Source organism: Choloepus didactylus, chromosome 19, assembly GCF_015220235.1.
Source record: "Choloepus didactylus isolate mChoDid1 chromosome 19, mChoDid1.pri, whole genome shotgun sequence".
Classification (NCBI taxonomy): Eukaryota; Metazoa; Chordata; class Mammalia; order Pilosa; family Megalonychidae; genus Choloepus; species Choloepus didactylus.
Window position 1 is genome coordinate 54,497,298 of NC_051325.1, and position 27,211 is coordinate 54,524,508.

Below are 27,211 nucleotides of genomic sequence, written 5' to 3' on the forward strand. Positions count from 1 at the left end.
GGAGAAGGATCCCAGCTACCTCAAGGAGCTGTTGGAATTTAGAACAAGACACCGGCTAGTCACAGAGGGGAGACAAGCGAGCAGAGAGACAAGTGAGTACGTGTGCAAATCACACATTTCAGAGGAACTGGGACAACATGCCTGAGTTGGGATGGGTAGAAGACCATAAAGATGGGGTGCATCTCCCCCTGGAATATTACTTATTTTATTATTTCAAAAGAAAACTTTCTGAAAATGTCTTAAGTCCTGGGAGTGGAGAAAGTAGCAGCAGCTTTCTGCAGTTCCAAGAAAGAACAGGGTTGAGGCAGACCGTGTGTGTGTGCTGGGGTGCAATGGAAAGAGGAGGGGTGAAAGCAGAAGCCACAAGTGGAGCCGGGAAGGATGCCCAGACGAGTCGCTCCCATCGTTAGCAAAGGTTCAGGAAAAGATATCCAAACATAGGGGGCTCCCCTGGGGTGCAGCAGAGAAGCGTGGGTCAGCGACCAAGTCGATTTTGTTGGGTTTGTGCTGGAGAGCAGAGACCCATGTCAACTGGTGAGCCCTCCCTTTTCCAGCTGCAAAACCTTCCCTTGACCCTCAAAACACACAAGCCAAGCTCTGACGTCGTTTTTCAAGGAACACCTACTTCGCCAAAATCCCAAGGCAAGTAAGTGGCAAATCAGAAATACATAGTCAACGGAAGCACATTGTGCTGGGGGCTGGGCATGTTCTTTGGGCAGCCAAATGTGTATTTTGTGGGAAAAACTCCTTTGAATAATAAATGAAAGGGACAGAAAAGGATCTTAACAACTTAGGATGTATCCCAACCAGACAGCAGAGAAATGACCCAGGGGATTTCCAGTTTATCTGCCAGAAATAAAAGACAAAACAACAAACTGAGAAGTCCAAATCCCTCATCCATAGAGTCAATGACGGAGCGTCTAGAAACGGTCCCTGAACGTGCAGGCCTGAAGGCCTCTGTTAGGAATCTGAAAATCCCAGCAACTGGGAGCCCAAACTGTGCTTACATCTTCTCAGGGGCTACAGCAGTGGGTGCAATTTGGGGCGTAGCCCTGGGTACATCAGGCCACGTGGGGACCTCCCCATCAGAGGGTCTGGGTAGGAGAGACTTGGGGAGAATGCCAAACACCTGGTCAGCCACCACGTGGCTGCCTTTTGCAGGTCACAGAAGTAGAAATCATTCTACTACCCTGACACACTCCAACCCCAGCAACAGGAAGGGCAAGAGTTTGGAAGCCTGCGTATGGCACATGGGATGGGACAGTGCTGGCTTCTGCACTCTGTACTTCCCCCGTGTTCTATCTGCCAAATACTCAGGGAGAAAAGTTCCAGGCCTGCTCTGTCGCACAATCCCAGGGGCTCCATCGCATAGAATACAATAGAACACAGTGTGGACAGTGCCCCCTGGTGTTGTTCAATGCACACCCTTGTCTGGAAGTTTGGGATATGCCACACCCATTAATGTTAGAGATTCATAACATCCCCTTGCACAGTTAAGGCTCTGAGAAGTTGTGCACTGAGCAATTTTTTTAAAAGCTTCATTTAATCCAGAATTTTTTTACTTTTTTGAGCCACAGAACTCTCACGTCAGAGAATACCCATTAAAATCCCACAGAACTGGGGTTATGCAGGATATATTTAAGAAAAGGCTCCTAAAACAAAAGTGATTTCACCCCGCTTGGTTCTCTGAGACATCCTCTGAGGGGACTGATGATACCTGCCTCTCAGAAGTTCACTCTTACCAAAATTCTGAACCTGCCTGGGTTCAGAAAGATGCCTGGGGAGGACCGAAAGGGTCTCCACATTTGGCTGCTTTCTCCATAAAACAGCAAATGCCTCGGAGGGTCTGGGATGACAGTGGACACTAAAAGGTCACTCGTGGCGACCTCAGGCCTGCTTAGACACTGGCCTCCTTCAGTTACTGGACTCACTCCCACTCCCTAACTGGGGTACTCACCACGTGTCTTTGCCGCAAACAGCTCACAGAGGAGAGGACTGGAGCAACACAGGCACCGAGCCAGCTGGGGAAGTTCCCTGCCTCTGCCTCTGCCCAGGCGTTCGATTATTCATAAAGCACCTCATCCGTGCTGCAGTGCCCCAAGCTCTCACACACAGGGGTGTCCGGCTACAGTCACATTTCATTTATCCGCTGGCATTAGGCATTCTGCAGTAACCGAATTTTCTACGTAACCCTCATTCAAATGAGCACCCAACGTTCATTTTAACCATCTTGTTTCTAAATTGTTCTAGGAAAAATTGCACATTGCCCCCACCCACCCTTTTAAAAAACAGCCCAGCGACCCTAATTCAACCTGTGCTTGATTATTCAAGATTAGACTGATCAATTATTAACAGAGCAATACCTTGAGACCAAAGCTTGTAGGCCCGTTTGAAACTACACCAAACGGCCCCACAGAACCACGTTTGATGAGTTGGGATGGGGGGTTGTTGGGTAGTTTTACTACAGAGAGGACATGGAAACTTCTAGAAGTCACAGAACCCCCACATAATATGGCTCGTCAAAACTTTGCATATAGTAAAAGTCAGCAGTCTCTGAGTAAGCACCAAAGGAGTCTCCTGTCACTGAAGTGTGTGACGTTTAGTTTTTTGTACCTGTCCTTATAATTATTTTGCCTCTCTCGAAGCTTTTTGCCTTATTTCCTATTCCTTGGCTGGGTTCCTGAGAGTTAATTTTCCTAAATAATTGAGGTTTCAGGATGTATCAGATGCTATTGCTGCCAGCAGTGTAGGTTTTCCTTCTTCTCCTAAGAAACTCCACCACCTGTTTTCTTTTTCCTGGAGCACCTAGAGGAAGGCTGCCCTGCCTGCCCTGCCCCCTCTGCCCCTGCCGAGCCCAGGTGAGTCCCACTAACACACCTGGCACCTCCTCCCCTGGATGGCCGGGGAGACACAGCCTTCTGACGAGACCTCCCCTCAGCGGGACCTCCGCCAAGACACTGGGGCACCTACAGGCTCACACAAAGCCCTCTCTGCGTCCGTCCCTCGGCCCGGCCACCCCATCCGTCACCACAGCGGAAGCCACTGCCTGCCCCCCATCAATGCGCTTCTCTGTTCGCCAGCCCCTGCCTGCCCCCCTGCCCCCATTCATGCTCCGCTCTGAGAGAGCCACTTTTCAACCAGCTTTCTTCTTCCCTTGTCTCCCCGTCCCCACCCCCAAAGTACACAAAAGAGGGCTATAAAGTGGAATTTTTCTTTACAGGAATAAAAGGTTGACTTTCCTTCCTTTCTGTTTCCCTATCCTCTCTCTAAATTTGGCAATTGGAAAAAGGGTGGCAGCAGTTAAACTAACCCAGTTCATGACCGGGGGACACTCCTATGGCCAGAATTGGCTTTTTCTGTGGGGGTGGGGGAAGCATCAAAAACCGTTACCACCCACCCCTTAAATTAAAGCTGGGGAAACTGGGGCCCAACAAGGCTAAGGCATAAACCCAGGCCGCTCAGTGAACTTTCTGGGGGGTGGGGTCTTTGGGGCACCCCCTTATAGGCAATGAGAAAAATGAGCATCTTACCATCATCCAAGTAGGTCTGGTCCAGATTCTGCTCCTGTTTAATTGTCACTCCTGTGGGTAATACTTCCTTTTGGTCACTGACTGGGGGTCCGTTTTTGGCGACTCTTTGGCTTGTGGCATTCTGCTGCTGAATGACCGTGGGGTAAGAACTCGGGCTTAACCTCTGACCTTGGCTGACCGGAGGCTGGCCGGGCCTGGCAGAGCCGGGTGCGAAATTCTCGCAGCACATGATGTGCTGGAACTCCTGGTGACTCCCGCAGCGCAGCTGCTGGTTGGTGGGCGAGTAGTGGATGACCGGCGAGGCCTGCTGGTTGGCTGGAGAGGGGTGGAGCAGGGCTGAGCCCTGGCCCTGGGCGCCGGCGTGCACCAGCACGGAGCGGTGGGCATCCGCGAGGGCCAGGGGGGCAGCCATGAGGGCCGGCTGCTGGTAACCCAGGAGGCTGGGGCTCAGGCTCTTGCTCCGCTGGTAGAGGACGGCCGCTGGGTTCTGCTGTTGGTAGCGGGCGTCGGGGGATGAGAGCCCTGAACGGAACTGCTGGCAGGGAGCCATGGTGGGCACAAGGCAAGAGGGGGCCTCAGCCACCATTGGGTGCTGTGGGTAGTAAGGCTGGCTCCCCAGGCCTCCGTGGGTGGGGCTGCAGATCAAGGAGGGGTCATACTCATCGGTGGGCTCTGTCTTGATGGCTGGGACTGAGAGAAGGGAAAAAGCACACGGGCGTAGCATTGTGTGAGCGTGGATGTGCAAGGAGGAGGAGAGCCAACAGTAGGGAATGTGGACACTGGAGTCCAAATGTGGGGCTCTGTCACTTACTAGCCTTGGGCAGAGGCTCCCTGGGCAACTCTCTTGGGTCGGCAATAATATCCTGGGTGATGATCTTGAATTGTAGGTTCCCAATCTTGGAAAGGTGGCTGGCAGGTCTAGCTCAGCCTTGGGACATTTGCAGCCTATTTCCCCGAGGCAAGAGCTCAGAGGAGAGTTTTTAGTTTAACATATGCCTCTCCCTTGCCAACTCCCACCCCCAACCCTCTTCCCTGGCAGCTCCTGCCCACTTTTCCTGCTTATTTTCTTTCATGACACTTATCACCATCTAATACATTATATAAATTTTATGTGCTTATTTATAATCTGAAACCCACCCCCACTAGAATGTCAGCTCCCCAAAGGCTGGGGTTTTTGTCTACTTTGTTCAGTGCTGTGTTCCTAGTTCCCAGAACAGTACCTGGAATTTAACTAGCATTCAAATATTTTCTGGAAGGAGGAAAGGCCAAATGGAGACTGGCACTCCCCTGGGCACTGAAGTATTTGGGGGGAATGAAAGGTGCTGGCTGGGGCCTCAGGTTCTCATCTGTTACCTGGTGATAAAGATCACGCCCACTGGGCTGGTGGGAGGATTGACTGGGATGTGCGTGCAAAGGGCTTGCACAGTGCCAGGCATACAGTAAGTACTCAGTACCCGCTGTTGTGCAGTTACTGTGATGATTTCACCATTATTATTATTATTACTCCTTGTAGTGTTGTTGTCACATTTCCTCTCTCCCTGCCCAGGACCACTCACCAGACTTCATAGCTCTCCAACATCCTTAACTAAAGAATTACCAGCCCCAGGAGTTGAAAAATCAATTTTCTTTTCATCGGAATAAATAAATCGGTGCTAGAACTGCAACTAAGTTGGGGGGCTCCCAAGTGTTGGGAGGCTGGAGGAGGCAAGGATGTTCAGCATCAAAAGCAAAATCGCTGATCTGACTCCAACCCACAGAAACGGTTTCTCCAGATGCCATTCGAAGACCGTCACATCAGCCCCTTGCCCAACCGGAGGACTGGGTTCTCGTTCAGGCCATTCTCCAACAGCCGCGTGCCAAGGCCGGGCCCAGGGAGGCCTCATTGCCGCAAATGAGAGCAGACAGAACCATAAAATGTAATTGAAAATCTCTACGTTGAAAATGACCATCAAGCCTGCGGTCTAGAGCTCTCCCAACTATTTTCTCCCACAGTTTCGGATCCCATCAGGGCTCGGCGACCTGACCACTGCCCCTGGCAGGCACATCTCATCAGTCCTGGGACAGTGGGAGCAGGAGCCAATGCAAACCCACAGACACCCTCAAAGCTCTTGACGGGAGCCAAGCCCAGAGAGGAGGAGCCGTCCCTCTGCTTCAAGGCTTCTGGCATTCCAGAGGCTCCTGTGCGAAACCGTCTAAGGACGGAAATTACACCCTGGGTGATAGTCTCGAATTATAGGTTCCACTCCTGGAAAGGTGGCTGGTAGGTCTGGCTCGGCCCTGGGAACTCGACAGCCTATTTTCCCAAAGGCAAAGCTCAGAGAATTTTTAATTTAATATTACACCTGCTCCCCCTCTGGCAGTTCCTGTCCCCTTTTTCTGCAGCCCTTACCATCATCTGACATGCCAAGACTATCAATTTGTCTTTTATCTGAATCCCCTCCAGTAGAACGTCAAGTCCACATGGGCAGGGATTTCTGTTTTGTTCATTGCTAAGTTCCCAGGCCAAGAACAGTGCCAGCCACTCATATTTTTCTAGACAAAAGAATGAATGAAAATGGCATGTGTCACCTTTCTTGGGCCTGAAGTACCTTGTGGGGATGAGCCCTCCTGGCCTGGTTCTCCACCCAGGACTTCCACCCACTGTGTGGTCAACCAAAGATTCGGCCAGTTTGGGGGGTATAATCACTTCCTACCCCACCCAGCTTGATTAAATCTAAGGCAGAGCCAAGAGCCAACAGCTAAGCAACCGTCTGTTTAACACTCACCAGATACCTCACTCCCTGAAGGAAAACACTAATAACAATAACAGCTAGTATTTTTTACGTCAGCTCGCTACCTCCTGGGCACTGTGCTAAGCACTTTCTGTGCATTTCATCCCCGTAACTCTTAGAAGGAAGGTGCCCTCAATAACCCCATTTGATAGATGAGGAAACTGAGACTCAGAGAGGTTGAGTGACCGACCCAAGGTTGCCCAGCTGGGATGAGACTCAGGTGTCTTAACCCCCAGGCCCAAGGTGCCTCTTAACACAAAGGGGGCTTCGGTGAGAAAGCCTTACCTGGGTGGTAGGTAAAGTGCTGAGGCTGGCTTCGTTTCCTTTTCCCATTGATGACATAGAAGTTCACCTTCACAGACGCACGGATGTGCTTGTTTCGATATTCAGGGATCTCGACAAACAGCATGTTCTGGAAGGAAGGAGTTCTCATTAGCTTCAGTGCAATGAGGTCTACATTTTTACCCCAGGCCCCAGGCACATTCAGCCAGCCCATCCAGAGGGAGCCTTAGCAGGCTCCACACTGTTTACAGGTGAAATTCTATTTAAGGAGAATTGAGCCTTCCAGTGGCAAGGAAAGAAGAACTGCCACTTATTCTATCAAAGATGCCACAGTTACAAATCAGAGGGTCTGGTGTTCAACAAATGTTTTGTTCAATCATCAATTCAATATACATTTACTGAGTGCTCGTTAGGTCCAAAATAATGTGTCTGTGACTTTGATGAAGGAAAGAAGAAAAGGAGAAGAAAAGAGAGCACGAGAGAAGAAGGGAGGGAGAACAGGGAAGGGTGTCCCTCATGTCCGTCAGTGTGAAGTCATCTTGTCTGGGTGCTTACAGGCTGACTCTTGTCTTTATCCACTGTGGCTTCCATCTCCCAAATCTGCTGCCCATCTGGAAAAAGCAAGAAATGACAGACTTTGAAGGCCCTGTTAGAAACCAAAGATTTAACACAAACCCTCCCCGAACTTAAACTTATCTTGGTTTACATCTTATATCATTTCAGGAGGGGGTATATGTGTGTGTATATACTTACATACAAATATATATATATATATATATATATATATATATATATATTTCTTTTTCCAAAGGAATACATGTTCAAAGTAGAAAACTGGGCAACAAAAGAATAAGAAAGAAAATAGAAACTACACATAACCCCACCATCTAGAGAAAACCATTATCTTTTTTCTCCAAATCTGAATGTCTATGCATGTTTCTTTCTTTGAAAAAAAAAAAATAAAGCAGATTGTTGCACATTATACTGTATTGTATATTTTGTTCAACCAAGGCTTTTCCAAAATATTCTGCATATGCCAAGACTGTCACCGAGGCCCGCAATGTGGTCACCGACAATCTCAGACACATCTTCTTGACTGTCTGAGAACACTGGGGGCTTAAATATTCTAAGTCAAGAGGGAACTTAGTGGCCTAAATGGTGCTGTGGCTTGTGAGTCACTGGGAAAGGTGGAAATACAAACACCCACCCTTTCACTTCCCACTCTCTGCCTCTCCGTCCCTGAGAGCCCGGATCTCATGAGTCCAGGCACAGATCGATAACAAGGTTTCACTCAATAGTGAACTCCTTCCCTGGAGCAGAGTGACATTTCCCAAATTTGGGGCCAACAAGTCTGTCCAAACACAACTGTGCTTTTGCAAATCATAAATTTCTCTTGCTGACCACCTACACTGGCCATGGGCCGTTTTCAGCCGAAACAAATCATTTCCACAAATGTTTCCAGGGTGTTTGGTGGAACGCTGGTTCTGAGGAATATTAAACGGTTTTATGAAAAGGGGAAAAAATTCTACAAGCTAATGAGCATGTGGAAAATGCTGAGTCAAAGTCAAATGGGTTTCTTTACTGCAGGACTTCTCAGAGTCTTTAATATGCTCATGTGCAGAGTAACTCTCCAAGGTGGGCTGCAGTATCTAGATGTCCAAACATTTGGCCAAAGAATCTCCCATCCTCTCACCACTTTTTTTTTTTTTTTTTGTAATCACAGCTGCCAGCATTTCCTGCAGAAAGTTCGACCTGAACCCAAAGTCTTGCTTCTTAGGTTCACCCAGACAAATCTGAATTTTAAGGATGATTTGAATTTACTAGTATAGAATATAATTCCCGAAATAGTAATGAACACAAAGTCTTGTGTTGTTGCCAAACTGATACAATCTAGATGATTTTAGCAATGAAAAAGCAATGAACACGATAGAGCTTTTGGTAACAATTCCGTTCGCAAATCCTTACTAAGTGCAATTCCTCTAATGACTTAAGAAGACATAGGGATGAGTCAAAAGAGAAGAGGAAAAGGTGACTGAAGCACAAGCTGTCACTGCCGTGTGAGCTCCCCGGGGGCAGGGACCAAATCATGCTCATTACTGTCCCTCCGACCTCCACCACCCTGTAGGTGCCTAGTAAATACCTCATGATTTGAACATACAAAAGTGTCAGCCACTCCAAATGCTGCCGTTTGGGGCCAAGAGAAAGCCAGAAGCTAACATCAGACCCTGCTCCGAAGGAAGCAGAAAGGACCAAAGGAAGGGCATCAGGAGTTTGGTTTTAAGTCATGGAGACCTGGGTAAGTGCAAAGCTCTGGACAGAACTAGTCAGAGACAAGTCTCACTTCCTTGTCAAGATGGGTCAAAGGTGAGCCAACAAACACGTTTCCCTTTCCCAGGTGGTGACTACAACTGGGAGCACAGCTCTACCAGGGAGGCTCGTCCCCGTCAGAAAGTGCATTCTCATTCACTAACTGCAACATGAAGGCTAAGCTAGAAGGTCAAGCAAGAAACTAACCTAGGCAACAAACAACAGCAGGTTGCTGTTTGGTTGTTACCCACTTCCCTAGCCTCTCATCAGCAGAACTGATTTCTTCCAGCAACAGCACAGCATGGTTCTCTCCATTGGCTCATGACCCAGCATGAGCTTCCTTGCTTGGAAAAGAAAGGACCGTCTTCAGAGTATTATAACTAGGAGGAAGCAAAGAAGGACCTGGAAAAGTGATCAGAAAGTGATCGGGAAGTAATGAACAGGGGTCCACGAAGCTCCCACCTCCAGTTCTCTTCCTTGATCTATGCCAATACGTGGGATATGTGGCACAGAGAATGCAAAATGGCAGTGTGATGAGAAGGGTGTCACCAGAAGAAGAGTTCTCACTGGGTCTTTAATACGGGTCTGGGGGACCCAAGGGAAAAGGGAGGGAGCCCTTCTTCCCAGATGTCACTCTTTCCCTCTCTCTGCTGGGCCTACCTACTTGGTGAGCAAAACTCCACTCACCAACAGCTGCAAAATTTTCAACTACTGGTGTGTAAGCATACCCTTAGAGCTTAGCCCGCAAGGCTCAGAGAGCCGCGACGGTGTCTAAAGTAAAGGCACGCAGTGGGCAGTTACTAAAATCACAGCCCTTAAGCACCAACCTGCATGATCCATTAATGAAGGAGGTGCTTTCAAGCTCAAGGTTATTAGGCAGAATAAGATTTCCAGCTTCCTGGGAAGCTGGAGAAAGGTTCTACATGGTTGAGATCCTCCTAGGGTCCCCTTCACCACTTAGACTGATGTGGGTCTCCCCCTACCTCAGTGCTTCCCAAGCCAAGCTCCCGCCATGGCCACCAGGGCCTTGGCACGGCCTGCTCCTGTCCTCCACTCCAGCCTTGCCTACCACTCACTGCTCTTACTCCTTAGTTGTAGCAGTAACAGCAGATGCTTATGAGCGCTCACCACCTGCTCTACGCCCTCCATGGGTTTGGCTTGGGCTGATCCATACAACAACCCTACAAGGCAAATCTAATCATCACCGCCATTTTACAGGCAAGGACACTCGAGCCCAGAGAGGTGAAGTCACTCGCCCCAGTCACACAGCTAGGAAGTGGGGGAGCCAGACTCTAAGCGGGGCGGTCTGGCCCAGCACCCATACTCCTTATCCCACTGACATTATGTAGCTCCAGATGTCTGTACCGTCTCCTCTGCCAAGTTCATGAGCCACGGAGGAAAGAGCATTCTGGGAGCTCCCCAAGAAGCCAGGCCGAGGCTTCTGTGTTAGACCAAGCTCTGTCCCCTCGGGGCCCCCAGAAGGCCCCCAGCGCCACACTCTTTCGCAGTGGAATCGTGTGTCTGCCTCTGCATCGCTTGGGAGATGGAGACCCTCAAAGGCCACTTCGTCCTCATCTCGGCACTCCAGGGCTCAGCCCCGAGCAGGCTCTCTATCGACACTTATCAGCTTGATCAGAATGAAGAGCCTACAAGCAAGAATCGCTGCAAGAAGCTACATTCTCCATCTAAGTAGTTGCTGGGGCTGCGCAGTGAAGGACGGTGCTTCCTCCAGGGAGGCAGACGTCAACAGCCAGGTGGTCTCTCCCCTAGAGACCCAAGGCCTATCTCCTCATAGCTTGGCAGATGTTGAGTTAGCTGCTGCCTCACTTCAAAATGAGGAGTTTTCGCTCCCAAATCCATATTTTGATCTTGAAAAAAATTTCAGCCAATCTGATCACTCCGGGCCTATGGTGGCCTCTTCGATCAGTGCTGGGCTCCCCACGTACTCACCCACGCCCCTCATGTGCTCCCTGAGCCTGGCCCCAGTGGGCTCGAAAGAAAGCAGCAGGTACCTCCTACCATGTTTTGGGGAGCACTGCTCAGGTTTCTGTAGAATGTCCCTCAATTGGGATTTGCCTGAAGCTTTACTCACGCTTAGACAACACTGGGGCCAGAAAAAAAAAACACCCCGGCCCCTTTTATCTCCATCAGTGCCCCACTGTGCTGCAGAACCTACCCACCCATCCTAACCAAGGACCCCCGGCAGTCTGCCTGCACCAGGGAACTGACTCGCTTTCCTCCCTCTTGAACCCCCCGCCCGTCTAAAGGACTTGACCTTCCCTTTTATGCAGAATCGGGGCCACTGCAGGCCCCGCAGGCCCTACAGGAGCACAGAGCCTCCACCCTGTGAGGGCCTCAGGCTCTCCCGAGGCGCGTTCCACGGCCTCCCGAAGGCTGTGGAGAAGCCCCCACATGGCACTCCATCGGAGGTCCTCCTTCCTCCCACCACCCTCCCCGCTGGGTCCCGGCCAGAGCAAACACAGCCACAAGGCAAGGCGGTACCTCCTTGGGACGCCTGTGGGCCATAAATCAGCTGGGCGGCCACGTCCAGCAGCCCAGGCAGCCTCCCCAGCCCCAGCCCCGGCTCCCAGCTCCCAGGGCACAGGCGGACAGGGTGGGGGGGAAGCCCGGGGGCTGGAGGAAATGCCTGCCCACCCCGGGGCGCCATCGGGACTGGAGCGGCACGATCTGTAACCCTGAGCCTTCCATGGCTGCAGTGGCCGCTTCTCCCTGTCACCTCCAGACCCAAGCTCTGGAGCAGACAGACCTGGCTCCGAATCTCTGTTTCGCCACCAATTAGCTGAGTGAGTCTGGATAAGAGACTTTATGCTTTACGCATTGGTTTCCTTATCCAAAGAGCAGGTATAAGCATACGACATCCACCTCGTAGAATTGTTCTGAGGATTGCGGAATGACAATCCACTCGACTGATGCTCCACAGACAACCTGCGAGGATTATTAGCACGGCTAATCATGACATTATTTATACAGTCTTCTTTAGCCTTTTGTTACATATATTCCATTATGTGTTAATATTGCAGGGGGACAAGCATTTTTTAATGAGAAAATTATCCACATTCTCTGACTGCAACTATAAATACTTCTGCCGGTGGGTGCAGGCTGTGGGGAGTTTGAGGGGCGATGTCTGTTACAGGGGACTCTAGCTCCATGCCTGATTCTCTTTCCTTTCAAAAATGGGTCTTTTCACAGTAATCTCAACTTTAAAAAAAAAAAATAGAGAAAGACCTCAAAGGAAGGAGAAATCAAATCCTGAACCACAGACCAAAGTCAAGGGCCCATCTTCTTTCTCTGGCACCCTGTAGGCACCAGAACCCCAAAGGGCAGCTTTGGGCATGTGCCCAGGCCTTTGCCCCTCACGGAAGCTCATAACTGAGTCCTGAGCAAACAAGGCCCCGACAGGAAGTAAAAGTCGACAATCCCTTCTCGATTTTACAGCTCGTGGGGGACACACTCCAGGAGGCTGGTCTCTAAGGGAAGGATGCACCCCTCAGCCCCCAGCGCACAAGTCCTGGGGTCTCACCGAGAGAAAACACTAACCTGCTGACTAGCCTTTCCAGCCAACAACAGCTGACAACCCCTAGGGCAGATGAGGAAGGAGCCCAGACGCAGGGCGCAGACCCGGAACCCAAACCAACCAGACCAAGTCGGCCTGGGGCTCCGGGAAGCCCAAGGAGACCAAGTGCTCTTTTACTGCCCTGGGCTGAGACGAAATAAAGGACATGGTCTCTAGAGTAGATGCTTGGGCAAACGTCCTCCTTTCTAAGTTAACAGGAGAGGGGAGCCAGCACAAGAAGGCCCTTCCAGGACTTACTCAGAGGGCAAGAGAAAGGAGCCAGCTTCTTTGGGCAAATGGTTTTAAGTCTAGAGAAGACCAAAAAGACTATGCAAGAAAAACAATTGGGGGGAAGGGGGAGCTAAATTAACATGACATCTACTGGGATGCAGGTGGAACGTGCATCAGTAATCAGCACGTTTGGTGATGGATGGCCTCTCGATTTCGCTTTATTTAATGGTCCCTTCGCAGGCAATTCTTGAGCCCCAAGACAGAACAGAGTAGCCAGGACAGAGCTGGGTTTGCCTTGGGTCGGTGCTTCAAGTCTCAGCAGCGAGTCCCGATGAGAGATGGGATCGTGTCGGCGCTCACAGGAGAAATGAGCAAGCTTTTGGGAGGAGGAAACCCAATCTGTCCTCACTTGGGCTGCGAGCGTGCCACTGGGCACAGGGCAAGCAGGGAGGAAATCGAAGTGTCGGCTTGGGTTAGGAAACTGTGCATGATGCTTCACAGCCTGGGCCTGCTTTCGAAAATTAGCTAAATAAAGATTGTTGAAGTCATTTTCATCTGTTTTTCACGACTGTTAACCAGCAGAAAAACGTGTATTCCCTTGAAGCCTGAGCTTAATGAGCCAAGCAGACTGCGGAGGGTGGGGGCTGGAGGGGGGCGCTCAGGAACGTCCCCTTAGCTGAGGACTTCACAGTCGGAAATGGTAAAACTGTCCAAATGTCTCTACTGAGGTCTGGAGAGGAAGGTGCTCGAGGTCCACAACCTCACCTTTGTCTTTCCAGCCCCGTCGGTTCCTCCATCCAAGCCATGTTACCCCCAACCTGGACAACTGCTGCCGCTCACTCATCTCCCCACTTCCACTCACCCCCACCCCAAGACCATTCTTCATACAGATTGCCAGAACAGTTTTAAAAATGTACATCAGATCATGTCTCTCCCCTGCTTAAATTAAGTCTCCAAAAACTGCCCATTGCTTTGGGACTAACACCCAATCTTCTTGCCAGGCCCACGAGGCTCAGTGTGAGCTGGGCCCTCCGCCAGGGCCTCTCCGGAATTGTCTGGTCTCCTGCTGCCCCTTGTTCATGCTGCTCTCCCCACCCAGGCCTGCTTCAGGGTCCCCACATGCCCCAAGCTCATGCCCATGCTGGGGCCTTGGCCCTGGGCGGTTCCTTCTGCCTCCTGGAACACTTTTCCAACAGCCCATACAGCTCCTTTCCCCCTTCAAGCTCTGTTCAAGGTCACCTCCTCAGAGAAGTCCTCCCTGATCATTCTATCCAGGGTTGCCAGGTTTGGTCAATAAAAATACAGGACACCTAGATTAATTTGACTCTCCAATAAACAAATAATCTTCTTTTACTACAAGTATGTCCCAAACTCCTTGTCAGTGCCCTGGAACATACTTATATTAAAAAAATTTTTTTAATGTTGTTTATTAGAAAGTCATATTTAACTGGGCATCCTGTATTTTACCATCCTGATTCTATTTGAGGCTGCCTCTCACCCAGGCCCCATCACGCTCTCCTATTAGTTGGTTTTGGTCTTTATAGCACTTTCACCATCTGAACATGCCCTGCTGATCTGCATGTTTGGAACTGTCCCATTGAGAGCAGGGACCTTGTCTGCCATGCAGAGCCGCTGCACACAGTAGGTGCTTGATAAATAGCTGTGGACTACCTTTGGAAGCACCGGGGCGAGTGAGTGGAGGGAAGCTAAAAGAGAATGGCTTAGTCAACTGTGCACAGAGGCCAGGGATTCCAGCTCATTCTGCATTCCGCTCCAGAGCAGGTTATTTTCTAAGTGAAGAGTTGTCATCTACAGATAATCCACACACATTTCTTACTGCCAGCTGCTCTGGGAACCAGAAATTGGGGTTTCAGGCCCAGCCCTGTCCCTGACAAGCTCTGTCACGTCAAGGAAGTCTCTCAACCACACTGTGTGAATCAGCTTCCCCATGTGTAAATGGGGAAGGGCAGGATCAGTCTAGCTCCCTCCAGCCCTGCCAGGCCAGGATCCTAGGAGTCTGATGGCTCGGGGTGAGATAAGGAGAGAAACTCACCAGTGCCAGGAAGGACTCTTCTCCCAGAGAAGAAAGCAACTTGGGCCTGCCTTCCTGACTTCTTGTTAAACAGAGTGAGTTCCCAGAGGGCATGAAGAAGGTCAACTGACATTTCCTGAGCCCCTATTATGTGCCTGACACGTTCAGTTCCTTGATCTACATCTATTGCTATACTACTACCAATCCCATTTTAGAGATAGGGAAACTGAGGCCCAAGGAGTCCCAGCAGGAGAAAGATCCAGATGCACCAAAATCTGACCTGCTGAGAATTACTAGAATTCTCATAGAATTGCAACCTATGGTAGTTTGGAGCTATGTACCCCCCAAAAGACATGTTCTTAAACTTAATCCATTCCCGTGGGTGTGAACCCATTGTAAGTAGGGCCTTCTGATGAGATTACTTCAGTTAATGTGTGGCTCAACTCAATCAGGATGGGTCTTAATCCTGTTACTAGAGTCCTTTATATGCAAGGAAGCAAGAAGCTGAAGGTCAACAGAACCTGAAAGAGAAGGGGGAGGCCAGGAGAGGCTACCATATGCATTGCCATGTGACAACGGAGCCCAGGACCAAGGACCAGATGGCAATCCTCGGGAAGAAAGCACCACCTTGATGACACCTTGATTTGGACTTTTCCTAGTCTCAAAACCATGAGCCAATAAATTCCCTTTGTTAAGCCAACCCATTGCCTGGTATTTGCTTGAGCAGCCAAGAAAACTAAAACACCACCCAGACCAATTTCTAATGGTGAAAACACTCAAACCCAAGTTAATTAGAAAACTTCTTTCAGTGTGGCCTCTTTCAAAGGCACCCTAACAGAATGAACTGCAGAATACCTTCACTCAAAAGTCTGTTCTTAAACTCAAAGGGATGGAAGTTTGGGCCAATATTTAGCTCCCTGAAAATGAGGCCATTTTCTTCAACTCCAGTGAGGCTTCATCCTTGCAGTCTGGCCTCTCTCTTTGGAGGGCAGCTTTGCGTCACAGCCAGTCGGACGTAAGTGGGGTGGGCTCTGGTCAAGAGGGCCACTGACCCTGGGGACTTGAGTCACCGAGGGCAAAGGTCTGCAGAGCCTTAGTCATGTCCCAGCCCAGCCTCAAGTCTGACATTTCCCAAAGGGAAGCCCAATCTAGAGGCTCACACACCAACTGCTCTTTCAGAGCACTCCACACGGGCAAAACCGAGCCAGGGAGAGAAACAGGTGGGAGGAGGTGTGTTTTCCAAGATGCTTCCAATATTTCTAGGATACAAATTTATGGAAAGCTACTTAATATAGCAAAAAAATTATTTTAAGAATATGCATTTATATTTATTAAACAAAGCTCCAAATACAACCTCTGGGAACCTCCAAGTAATAAAATGACTCATATCAGGACATGATGACTCAGTGGGAAAGAGGGAATTCCAACACCCACACCATGTTTCTAAAAAATCAATTTGCTCTCTCGACAGGTGATGGGAGCCTCTGCCATCGGGCTGTTCCAAGAAGATCGTCCAACAACACAAAACAAAAATTTTCTTCAAACAATTTAAGTCTCAAAGCTGAGTAATCTGAAGCAGGCCGTTCTCCAACCTACACCCCCGCAGGACACAGAGAGCCAAGGAGTTACTTGGCCGGGGATGGGGGCCTGAATTAAGAAGGATTTACCAGCTGAAAAATTCCAAAACCCTGTGTCATGTGGAGGAACCTTCCAAAACATTGGATCCCGCCCAGTTGCAGCGAGTCTCCCAAAGCCATGGCAACCCCATTTCCGCTGCCACATCACTTCTGTGTTTGTGTCCGTAGATTTTTTCCTGTTTTGCAGTGTTTTGCTGGGACCCCCAACTCCGCCGGAGGCCTGGGTGGCTGGGGGCCAGGGTTCCCAGCTAAAGTTTGGAACGGCCTGGACTTCCCAGTGTGAACTTCACTTGGAAGGTTGCACATTTTTTAAATTTCAGAGAACACATAAAGGCAACCACTGAGAATGATAAATAGGAAAGATCCTCCTGGTTCTGTTTGGTTTCTGTTTGTCCTCTTTGCTATTACTACAGAGATCACTCAGGAGCTGGAGGTAAACGTTGCCTCGGAATTCCAGCTGTGTCACCAGCTGGCAGCTACTGGGGCCCCTGACTTGACCTCCCCAAGCCTCAGTTGTCTCATCTGTACAATGGGATAATGCCACCTGCCTCTCAGGCCTGGTGTGACAATTAAAGGACATGATGTGTTCATCCAACTATAGAGCACCTACTATGTGCCAGGGACTGTCCTAGATGCTGCAAACGCCAAGTCCCTGCCCCCAAGGAACCAAGAGTCTAGTGTTGGAGACCGGATTATATATGAGTAAATCAACAAACAAGATAATTTCAGGAGTGCCAAGTGCTGCAAAGGAAACAGGAAGGGATGATGGGACAGAAAGTGACAGGGTTGGGGAGAGAGTGAACAACTTCAAAGCAGAAGGTCAAGGGGGTCTGGTTCAGGAAGTGGCCTGTGAGCTGAGACCTGCAGGATGGGAAGGTGGAAGGACACTCCGGGAAAAGACGGCAGAAGCCGAGGTCCTGAGACAGCAAGGAGTACGGGGTGTTTGAGGACAGAGAGAAGGTACATGTGTCTATGGCCAAGTGAGCAAGGGGGAGATTTGAAAGAGCTGAGATCACAGAGCTGGGCAGGGGCCAGATCATACAGGCCCTTGTAAGCCATGAAAATCATTTAAAATAGTAATAAAAACAATATCATAATATTATTAGTACTACTGCTATAAATAAGATACCATTTTCCAAAACACCAAGGCTTTCTAACTTAAGGAACACCACGCTGCCCCCTCTCCTACTGTTTTTCCACCCTTCTCCAATTTGTCATCCTACTGGAGTAGAAACTGCCAATTCCATTCTAGTCGACAGCTATAAAAAGAACATTGGAGCCGGTGGTGCCGATGACCAAACGCAGCGGCTAAGATTAGCCCAGGAGGCTGTCACCTTTCCTTAATGTGAGAACCAGCTGGGATTCCCCTTCCTTGGAAAACTTAACTGTTCCACTCCACCCCACCCCACAGCGCCCCAGCCAGCCAAACTGTCCATGGAGATGGGAACGAGGATGCATTTTGGAAAAAAGAAGTTGAGCAACAGGGATTCCCCCTGCGGAAGGCAGCTCCAGGCTGGGAGGCAAATTCTTGGGGTCAAAAGAGCAGATGCGAGGCAAGCCCTCTCTCTGGCAGCGCTGCTGGGAGCCAGGCATCCCATCCCGGGAAGCCCACCTCTTCTCCGGGGTGCAGGGACATCTTGGATTCCCCTACTTGTCTCTTGTCATCCACCCAGGAGCCACATTTGCCTGGGATTCTTAAGTTAGACATTAAAGGGTTTGAAGTGGATCCTCTTGACCCCACTGAACCACAAAAGAATTCAAATGTCCCTGTTGCTACAAAATGGCTCAAGTCAGTGGCTTGGAGTGGCTAAAGGATTAACCTGCAAGTTTATAAACCCAGATCTAAGCTTTTTCAGGGGAGAATAGCTAAGCATCAACAGCCCAGACTCTGGAGCCAGGCTGCCTAGGGTCAAATCCCAGCACTGCCATTTACCAGCTGTGGGACCTTCACTAAGTTACTTAACCTCTCTGTGCACAGTTTCTCATCAGTAAAATCAGGAGACTAGTGGTCTACCTAATAGGGCTGTCATGAAGAATCAGATTAGTTAATACATGCAAAGTGCTCAGAACAAGGCCTGGCACACAGTTTATTATTATCTATTCTTGTTTTTTAATGTCTCTTGGTTCCATGAGATAAAATCTTACTCATCTTTGGAAGGACAAAGATGTAATTATGATAATAACTGAAGCTAACATTTAAGAGCATTTTTGATGTGTGAAAGCCTCATCCATATGTGCTAAGAGCCTGATCCATATGACCTCATTTAATCTTCCCACTTCCCAAGAGAGAGAGATGCCACCATAATCTGTATTTTACAAAGGAGGAAATATTGGCTCAGAGAGGTGAAGTGACTTGCCCAGGGTGACACAGCTAGTGGCAAGGCATAGATTCGGCCCCGGGCTGTCTGAGCTCAGAGCCTGTAATTGCAACCCCCGTGGTGTATGTCCTCCCAAAGCTGGCCCAGCCCGACTGAGCAGCCAGGGCAGTGCATGTCGAATAAATGCTGACCGTGGACTTAAACTGATCACGCTGGGGGAACATAAAAACAGTAACTCACATTCAAGGAGCACTTACCACACGTGCACGCCACTCATTTCCACATTTAACTCTAGGAGGGAAGGACTGTGATGATCTCACTTTACAGAGGGAAACTGAGGCAACAGGACAGTGCTGGACATCTGTGGGCGGGTTCCCTGACTTTTCCAAGCTGGACTGCCTCCCACGGGGGCAGGACAGGTTAGGTGAGACAATCTGCAGAAAGTAGCAGGCAAAGGGCCTGCCCCCAGGCAGTATGCCATGACAGAAAGCTGTTTTCACTACTCTTATTTACATTCAACATTTCAAAGTTGAAACAGGCTTTGTCTGTTTACTTCTCTTCCTGAGGTAAACGGCAAAATCCCTTCTGAAACCAAGAGAAGAGAAGCTAGAGAGTAAATGCTGTTTGTTCGTTCCATGGTTCATTCAACAAATACTGAATTGATGTCCTTGGGTAGCTTCAAAGGTGAGAGCTCCAGGACAGCGTGGCTGGCCCCTCCCGACACGGTCCCGTCAGCCCCTCCGGAGACTCCGCCACCCTGGACGTGAGGAACGAGACGTTTAGACTCAGGCCCCGTGGTCTGACGCGCCCCATCGCCATTGGCCTTTCAAACACAGGAGACACTTGGCCAACATAGTTATTTGCCTAATAAATGTAGGGTGAGATTAAGTCTGAGCATCTGCACGGCAGGCACAGCCCTCTCTTTCCAACGCCACATCTACTCCCGTGAAGATCTTCCCTCTCCAAGGGGCAGGAGGGGCCAGCTCGGCCACTGAAGCAAAAGCTCTTCCATCAGAGCACAAATACTTCTTTTAAACTCGCATTGGCCTGGAGCTGCTGAGAGGGCTACCGACATGCATGGGAAATCTTCACAGGAAAAAAGAAAGGTCTTTAAAAGCAGCACTGTGAAGGTCAGTGATCATGGTGAATGTACTTTATAAGCATGTGCCCCTCTGCCGGTCAGGCACTTGGAAGCCATATGCTTCTTCTGAAAGTTAGCAGAAGACAGCAGCTGTATCCTGGTACTGGAGATGCATCAAAACATTCACATTTCATGCTCATTGACATTTCATGCCACTCCCCTGCTCAAGAACCCTCAATGACTCCCTATTACCTTACCCATATACAAGTAAAACCAAGGTCATACCCAGCACCAGAGACCTCTCTGCTGTGGCTCCTACCTCCTCCTCCAAACTTACGTCCCAGGGTTAGCCCACCTCTACTCCAGCCACATCGCTTTGCTCTCTGTCTTTCCCCCCAAACCATCAAATGCTTACTGTGAAAGTACTTCAGCCTGTTCTCCACTTGAAAAATAAACTCTCATCAAATGTATCAAGATGCTTTAAAATGTGCATGCCCTTTGAATCTATTATACCATACCTAAGCCTCAACCCCAGGAAATAACAATAACAAAGAGTATTAGCTAATGTTTATTGAGCATTTACTATGTGTCAAGTACTAAGTATTTGACATGTACAAACTTTTAATCTCATTATGACCCCATGAGGTAGGGATAATCAACATCCTCATTTTATAGAAACTGTTGCACAGAGAGGTTAAGTAACTTGCCCAAGGTCATCCAGCTAGAAAGCAGCAGAGTCAGGTTTCAAACACAAGCAGACTGGCTTGAGGGCATGGGTTTTTTAACTTGGTTGACAAAAAAAAAGTACAAAAGGTCCATCACTGAGCTTATTTATAATATGGCACAAATTTAGGAGGAGCCTAAATGCCCAACAAAAGGGGGATAGTTAAATGAAATACAATGCAGCCATTTAAAACCAGGTTCTCAACAAAAGTTAAATACCTAGATAAAGGTTTATGATCTGCTGTTGTTTAAAAAAACAGGATTAAAAGTATGTGAATAAGAAGATTTCAGTAAAAACAGAGAGGGACCACTTGAACAGCAAAGTCCTGTTGTTACAGGGGCAGCCCCTCCAGGCTGAGCAGAGAGAGAACAAGTCTCATCTATGCTTCCCAGAGCTGTGCAGGACCACTCAAAGCAAGCTGTGCAGAAGCTGTGCTTAAACCGATGATGATGTGCGAAGCCCAGTGAGGAGCAGATGATGAGTTTTAAGATGACCCTGATATCCTGGGTACCAGATCTCAGCCAGTGAGCCAGTGCACCACCCAAACAAAATAATCGACAAATACTTCAACTCCTCCCAAATAATAACCACAGCAGCTACCCCTTACTGAGCCCTTCCTGTGCTAAGTCATTACTTGCCTTAACTCATTCAAACCTCAGCTTGTGAGGCAGGCACTGCCATCGACCTGTTTTTCAGAAGACGGATGAAGGAGACTTTCTGTAAGTGATGCTGCAGGTGAGTGGCTGAGCTGGGCTGGGAACCTCAACTGGCTGGCCCCACAGTCTGCTTTCCTCACCCTCCCTACAGTGCTGCACCCTATCATACCTTCAGTGATCAACTCCTCCTGCCTTCTAAACCACTCTAACTTCACCCACATATCTCCATTCCCCACTGCTACCCTTGACTTCATGCCCCCTGTAGCAGCAGCTTTATTAATCCTCTTTGAATTCTGCCTCCTATCATGATATCGACGTGTAAGAAATCAGTTCCCAAAGGAGCCTTTGTGTGACGGGGAAGTAGCAGCCCTTCCCCAAGATCCTCTGCTTCCACCTATCAGAAATGGTATTAGCACATTTACAGATCATCGGTGTGTCCAGTTTGAATGGCAGCCTTCAGGGGAGGTAGATTTGTGCAGTGCACAATCCCTACAAGTGGACAGCCTGCACCTTAGGTTTTCTGGATCGTCCTGAAGACAATAAATAAACAATCGAGCCAACATCCTCACCCCTGTGAATTACCCAACAGAAATCATGTCTGTCAGAAAAAAAGAACGCCTAGGTCTAACATCCATAACTAGCAGATAATTGCAGAGCCTGATTTTTTCCAACTTCAGGTAATTATCTTGTTACCATGTCCCCATTGGCAAAGGATTTTCGCAGATGGTACATGGAAGAAAAAATATGAATGGCCAATAAACAAAAACGTTAAACCTCTCATAGCAAAGAAATGCAAAGTAAAAAGAAGTACCAATTCAGCAGAGATTTTTTTTAAATTAAAAAAAATGGCATTTCGGGGACAGGGTGAAACTATGACTGACATGTATTGACAGATGTTTCAATTTGCAAATTTCTGGAAGGTAATTTAGCAACATGTAGGAAAAGCCTTAAAAATAACCACCCCAAATTCCACTGCTACCAATCTGCCATAAATAAACAAAAAAGATACACATAGAGATCCACGTATAAGAAGATAACCCCTAAAAGTGTAAGATTAGCTGCAGCACAATTTATAACAATAGTAAAGAGCCAGTTTATTGAATGCTTATGATATGCCTCGTGCTGTTATAAGTACTCAACATGTACTAATTTATTTAACTTTTATGGCAACACTAAGGAATAAGAACATTTGCATTTGTCATTCTAAACATGAGGATTCAAAGGAAAAGAAAGGTTAGGTAACTTGCCTAAGGCCACAGAGAAAGCAAGTCGCAGAGCCAAGAGCACCCTCTGTGAGTGTGCTCCCTTCTTGGTAACAGCAAAAAGTTTAAAAGTTTGCTCCTCTACGTGGGAGGAAAAAAAAAAAAGTTGATGGAAACAAACTTAGCCAAAAGACAACTGAGAGTCGGTTAAAGTACATTTCCCCGGTGGACAGTGTTGCTGTCGTAATCACTGAAGGTGGGGGAAACCCTCACAGCAAGAAAAAAGAGCAGGGCATAAACCTGGATGCAAGGTGGTCTCCTCCCAGCTCAGCGCTGTTGAGAAAAGAAAGACGGACAAAGAGAGAGCTCAAAGGCCGCTGACCTGTGGTCTTCTCGGTGAACACAACTTTGGACTCGGCCGTGAAGTTCTGCCCCGTGAGGATCATCTGCTGGCCCCCGTAGACCAGGCAGCTGTCGATGTCTTGTCTCTCGACCATGGGCAGCTCGTGGGCAGATCGCTGGGCTGAGGGGGAGAGAAACGAGGTGGCTGTGACGAGGGGAGGCGCCAGGTCACTCAGGAAGAGGCAATCTGATTCCACGGGGACAGGCCATTCCGGCCCAGCTCACAACATGTTCTGCCCACCCTTGTCACCCTGTTGTCATCGCATGGAGCCATCGCCCCTGGCAACTGGGGGCTCCACAAATGTTATGATCTTGAAACAGCGCCTTCAGTTATTTACACTGATTTTCTCCTAACAACATGTTTTATTTTCATGAATCAAGAGTCAGATGCCTCTTCTCCTTTCAGGGAGGAAAAGTAATGAGAATTTGACATATATATATCAAATTTATATATCTATATATATATATAGATATAAAGGGACGAGTGGATCAACCTGTCATAAGAGATTTCCCTTGCTGGGGTGTACTTTCCCTTTTGGCATTTGAGGTCAGCAAAAACGTGAAGGAGTCACAGGGTAAACACTAGGAGCCAGTTCCTACAGGTTTTAGACACACTTCCTTCAGAACTCATCCCCAGTCCTTAGCAGGGTCTTCAAGCCGCCACGCCCTGCCCCCTCACCTCTCTCCTCGTGTCCTGGGACGCCTCCTTGCCCACCCTGCTCCTTGCTGCTCCCCACAGGCACCCTCCTACCTCAGAGCATCCGCGCCCGCTGCTCCCCTGCCTGGAAGGTCCCCCTCCCTTGCTTCCTGCAGATCTCTACTCAGACTGCACCTCCTCAGAACACCTTCCCTAACCCCCATCCTGTTTCCCTGTCTCCTTCCGCCTGTTTTCCCTGCTTTGCTTTTCTCCGAAGAACTTTTTTTCCTTTAGATATATTAAATTTTGCTATTTTCAGTTTATTTAACTTTTGTCTCTCCCCCAGGAGGGAGGGACTTAGCTTTGTGAACTTCTGTAAGTTCAATGCTGGGAGCAGTGACTGGACTAAGTACGAGGCACTTGAGAAAGATATGTAGGTAGGTAGATGTGGGAAATTCTCAACATACACCTCTCAGTGTATTGATATGTCTATATCGATAAGCACAACGAATGAGTGATGGAGGAGGGGGCAGGCCCACGCTGGGGGTTCAACCTGAATGATATACTTAAATGAGCACAGCAACCCTCTGAGGAAGGAAATATTAAAATTATTCTCATGTGACCGGGGAGAAAGCTCAGGCTAAAAAAAGTCAGGGGACCCTCAGCCAAGGGTCTGTGGCAAGACTTAGATGTGAACCTTCAAAAGCAGGTTTGCCCCACTCTGGAGCCCAGTCTCCCAGCCACTCCATCAGTCACCGATTCTTCTGGAAGGCAGGCTGCAGGAAAGAGCAAAGACGCTCTCCCACAGCCTTCCTTTCCCTGGGAAGGGTGGGAAACAGGCCCCAGCCACCGCAAGGGACCCATCTCCTCGGGCCTCGCCTTCCCAGCCTGGGCTGAGGGGCTGGGCCGCCCTGCTCGGCTGAGTCAGCCGGCTCCTGGCATTCCTCCCGGAGCCCAGAGAGCTGGGCAAAGGGCCAGCCCTTCCCATCCCGGGGCCTGCAGACTCCCCATCTGGGAGCCAGAGCAGCAGCGGCATGAGGCCCCAGGCCCAAACCTCACCCTTCCCTCCGGGCCTGCCCAGGCCCCCTGGCAGCCAGAGCGCCCCTCCGTCTGCCCCGAGCTGCTGGGGCACATGGAAGCGGGCTCCTTCTGGAGCAGCAATGCACCTGGCAGCATTAAAGGACTCTACTACGACTGGCCAGATCTTCCAGACACTTCACCTTGAGAGCACAACGCAGCCACTCGCGACGATCCTGCTATACCGAGACCAGCCTGCCGGCCGCCGTTCTAAAAGGCCACCGGTTAAGAGCGTATATTAAAAAAGGCCTCTCCGCAGAAGCTGCTAATTTCTCCCACATGGGCTGGGTTATTAATCCTTTCTTTCAGTATCAGAGTTCTGTGATGACTTCCTAATTGAGCTGCCACAGATGGAGATTTATTAGCAGTGAAAACAGCAGCCACCTCACCGAGAAAAACAGGTCCCCCACTTTTAAGGTCTGCCTTTGATGAGATCGGGGGGCGGCTGGGGCCCCTCTGGGGAGGCAGCCAGAGCCGTCCCTCCCATTTTACAGGTGGAAAGCCTGAGTCATCACTACTGGGCCGGCCAGCCAAGAGCTCAGAGCAAGCCAGGCTGGGACTGGACGTGGCCGCCGGAGCTTCCAGCGCTGGGCGGGAGGCCGGCTGGCCGGCTGCTCTGACTCACTGTGCGCTCTGCGAACACAACTCGCCTGTTTCCTGAAGCAGCTCCCCTGCTTCTCCTTCCAAAGCCTCACCATCTCAAGCAACAGACTGAGTCTCCCTTTGCCAAGTTCTGTATTTTGCACCCCTTCTCCTTACCTGCGGGAAAACTATCTTAATGAAAATTTAAAGAAATAGAAAAGAGAGAGGAGAAAGAAATAGAAAAAGATCTAGGGGAAAACAAGCCTGGCTTCCTGGACACTTTTATCCATTCTCTGGTCTTGCTACTGAAAAGTGTGTTTCATGGACCAGGAGCCCAGCATCTCTGGGGCGATTTTTAGAAATGCAGACTCCCCGGCCCCAGCCCTACTGAACCTGAATCTGCATTTTCACAGGGTCCCGGAGTGATTCTCATGCACTATCACGTTTAAGAAGCTCAACTTCCTGCCGCTGCTCCCAGCCCTGGATGCACGTGGACTCAGCTGGAGAAATGAAAACAGACAGACAACCAGGCCCCAATTCTAGGGCAAGGTCTGTCAACCCTGGCACTACTGGCATTAGAGCCAGATCATCCTGTGTTCTGGGGCCCATCCTGTGCATTGTGGGGGGTGTAGCAGCATCCCTGACTCTACCCACCAGATGCCAAGAGCACCTCCACCCCCAGGCTGGGACAACCAAAAATGTCTCCAGACACTGCTGCCTGTCCCCTGGGGGGGGCAAAACCATCCCCATTGAGAGCCACTGCTCTAGAGATTCTGATTTAAATGGTCTAATAGTAGGACCCCGGCACAGGTTTTTCTTTAAATAATCTTCCAGTATCCTAACGTGACACGGCCAGGTACCATCACTGCAGGATAACGCGGGACACCCGGAGGCCACAGGGGAAGGTGTGGGAACCTGCAATTGGGCTCTGGGCTCAGAAAGCCAGGGCTCCAAGTCCTGCCTCGCCACCTCCCTGCTGCGTGACCCCAGGCGAGTCACTTCTTCTCTGAGTCACAGAGGCCTCCTCTGTAAAATCATAACGATACCTGCCCTCGTGGGTCTGCTTCAAGCAGCACAACAGATCGTGTGTGTCAACATGTGGACGTGGCGAATGCGTATTTCGTAAAATACCTAACATAGCACAGAAACACCCAGCACAAGGCAACCACCCAAGAAGCTGCAGCCTTTAATATCGTTAACCTTTAAAATGCTTTCTTGCGTGGTCTGTTTCAAAACACTTTCTCATTTGTTATCTTATTAAACCCTTCAGTTACAACCCTACTGGAGGAGCAAGGCGTGCATGACTAGGGCCATTTTACAGAAGAGACAAGGGAAGCTCAGGAGCTCAGCTTCAGCAAGGGGCCGGCGCTGCCCGGGGCGAAGGCTCTGGCTGTGGTCTGGGGCAGGTCTTGGGTCTAGTTCAAGTTCTCCCCTGCGGGCTTCACGGCTCTAAGCCTCAGTTCTGTATCCTTAAACTGGGGCCATTAACATCCCACCTCACAGGCTGCTGAGAGGATTAAAAGGGCACGTTCCCAAAAAGCATATCTGGCTCCATAGCAAGGTCTACAGTGGTAAAGGCTATGGATTCTTGAGCATTTGCCATGTGCTGGGCACGGGCTGTGTGTTTTTGTCTTAAGATTAGCCATTTCACCTAACACCAACTGACCCCGGCCACATGTACACACACCTCACCTCTTGCAGTCACTCTTGTTCTAGAACAATCCTGAACCATCGCCCAGCTTCTGGACCCCAACTGCTGGCATTTCTCAAAGTGGTGGCCACATCACCTGCAGTCGGAGCACCTGGTGTGGTGGAGGTGGGGCGTGTAATAAAATTGCAGGAGCTGGGGCCACACACCCAGAAACGGCTCTTGGGCGCGCGGAGCTGGCCATTTGCAACAATCTCTCCAGGTGACTCCCTGCACACATTTGTTTGAGAGTCAAGTTCGCCACTTAAATGGCCACCAGACACCTAGGTAGGTGATCTCACTGCCCTCTCCGCTACGTGGGACCTGACTCCCAGGGGTGTAAATCTCCCTGGCAACGCAGGATATGACTCCCGGGGATGAATCTGGACCCGGCATCATGGGATTGGGAACATCTTCTTGACCAAAAGGGGGATGCGAGATGAAATAAAGTAAAGCTTCGGTGACTGAGAGATTTCAAATG

At 49.5% G+C, this 27,211-nt stretch overlaps 1 protein-coding gene across 3 annotated transcripts in view; it reads right to left on the reverse strand.

Moving 5' to 3' along the window:
- NFATC2 (nuclear factor of activated T cells 2) overlaps positions 1-27,211 on the reverse strand; it is a 150,553-nt gene that overhangs the window by 39,118 nt on the left and 84,224 nt on the right. For all 3 annotated transcript variants that reach the window (XM_037810989.1, XM_037810990.1, XM_037810991.1), the window contains exons 6-9: positions 22,728-22,868; positions 7,139-7,194; positions 6,587-6,713; positions 3,531-4,220 (exon numbers count right to left, since the gene is read on the reverse strand). In XM_037810989.1, coding sequence (XP_037666917.1) covers positions 3,531-4,220; positions 6,587-6,713; positions 7,139-7,194; positions 22,728-22,868 — 1,014 coding nt within the window. The remainder of the gene's footprint in view (positions 1-3,530; positions 4,221-6,586; positions 6,714-7,138; positions 7,195-22,727; positions 22,869-27,211) is intronic.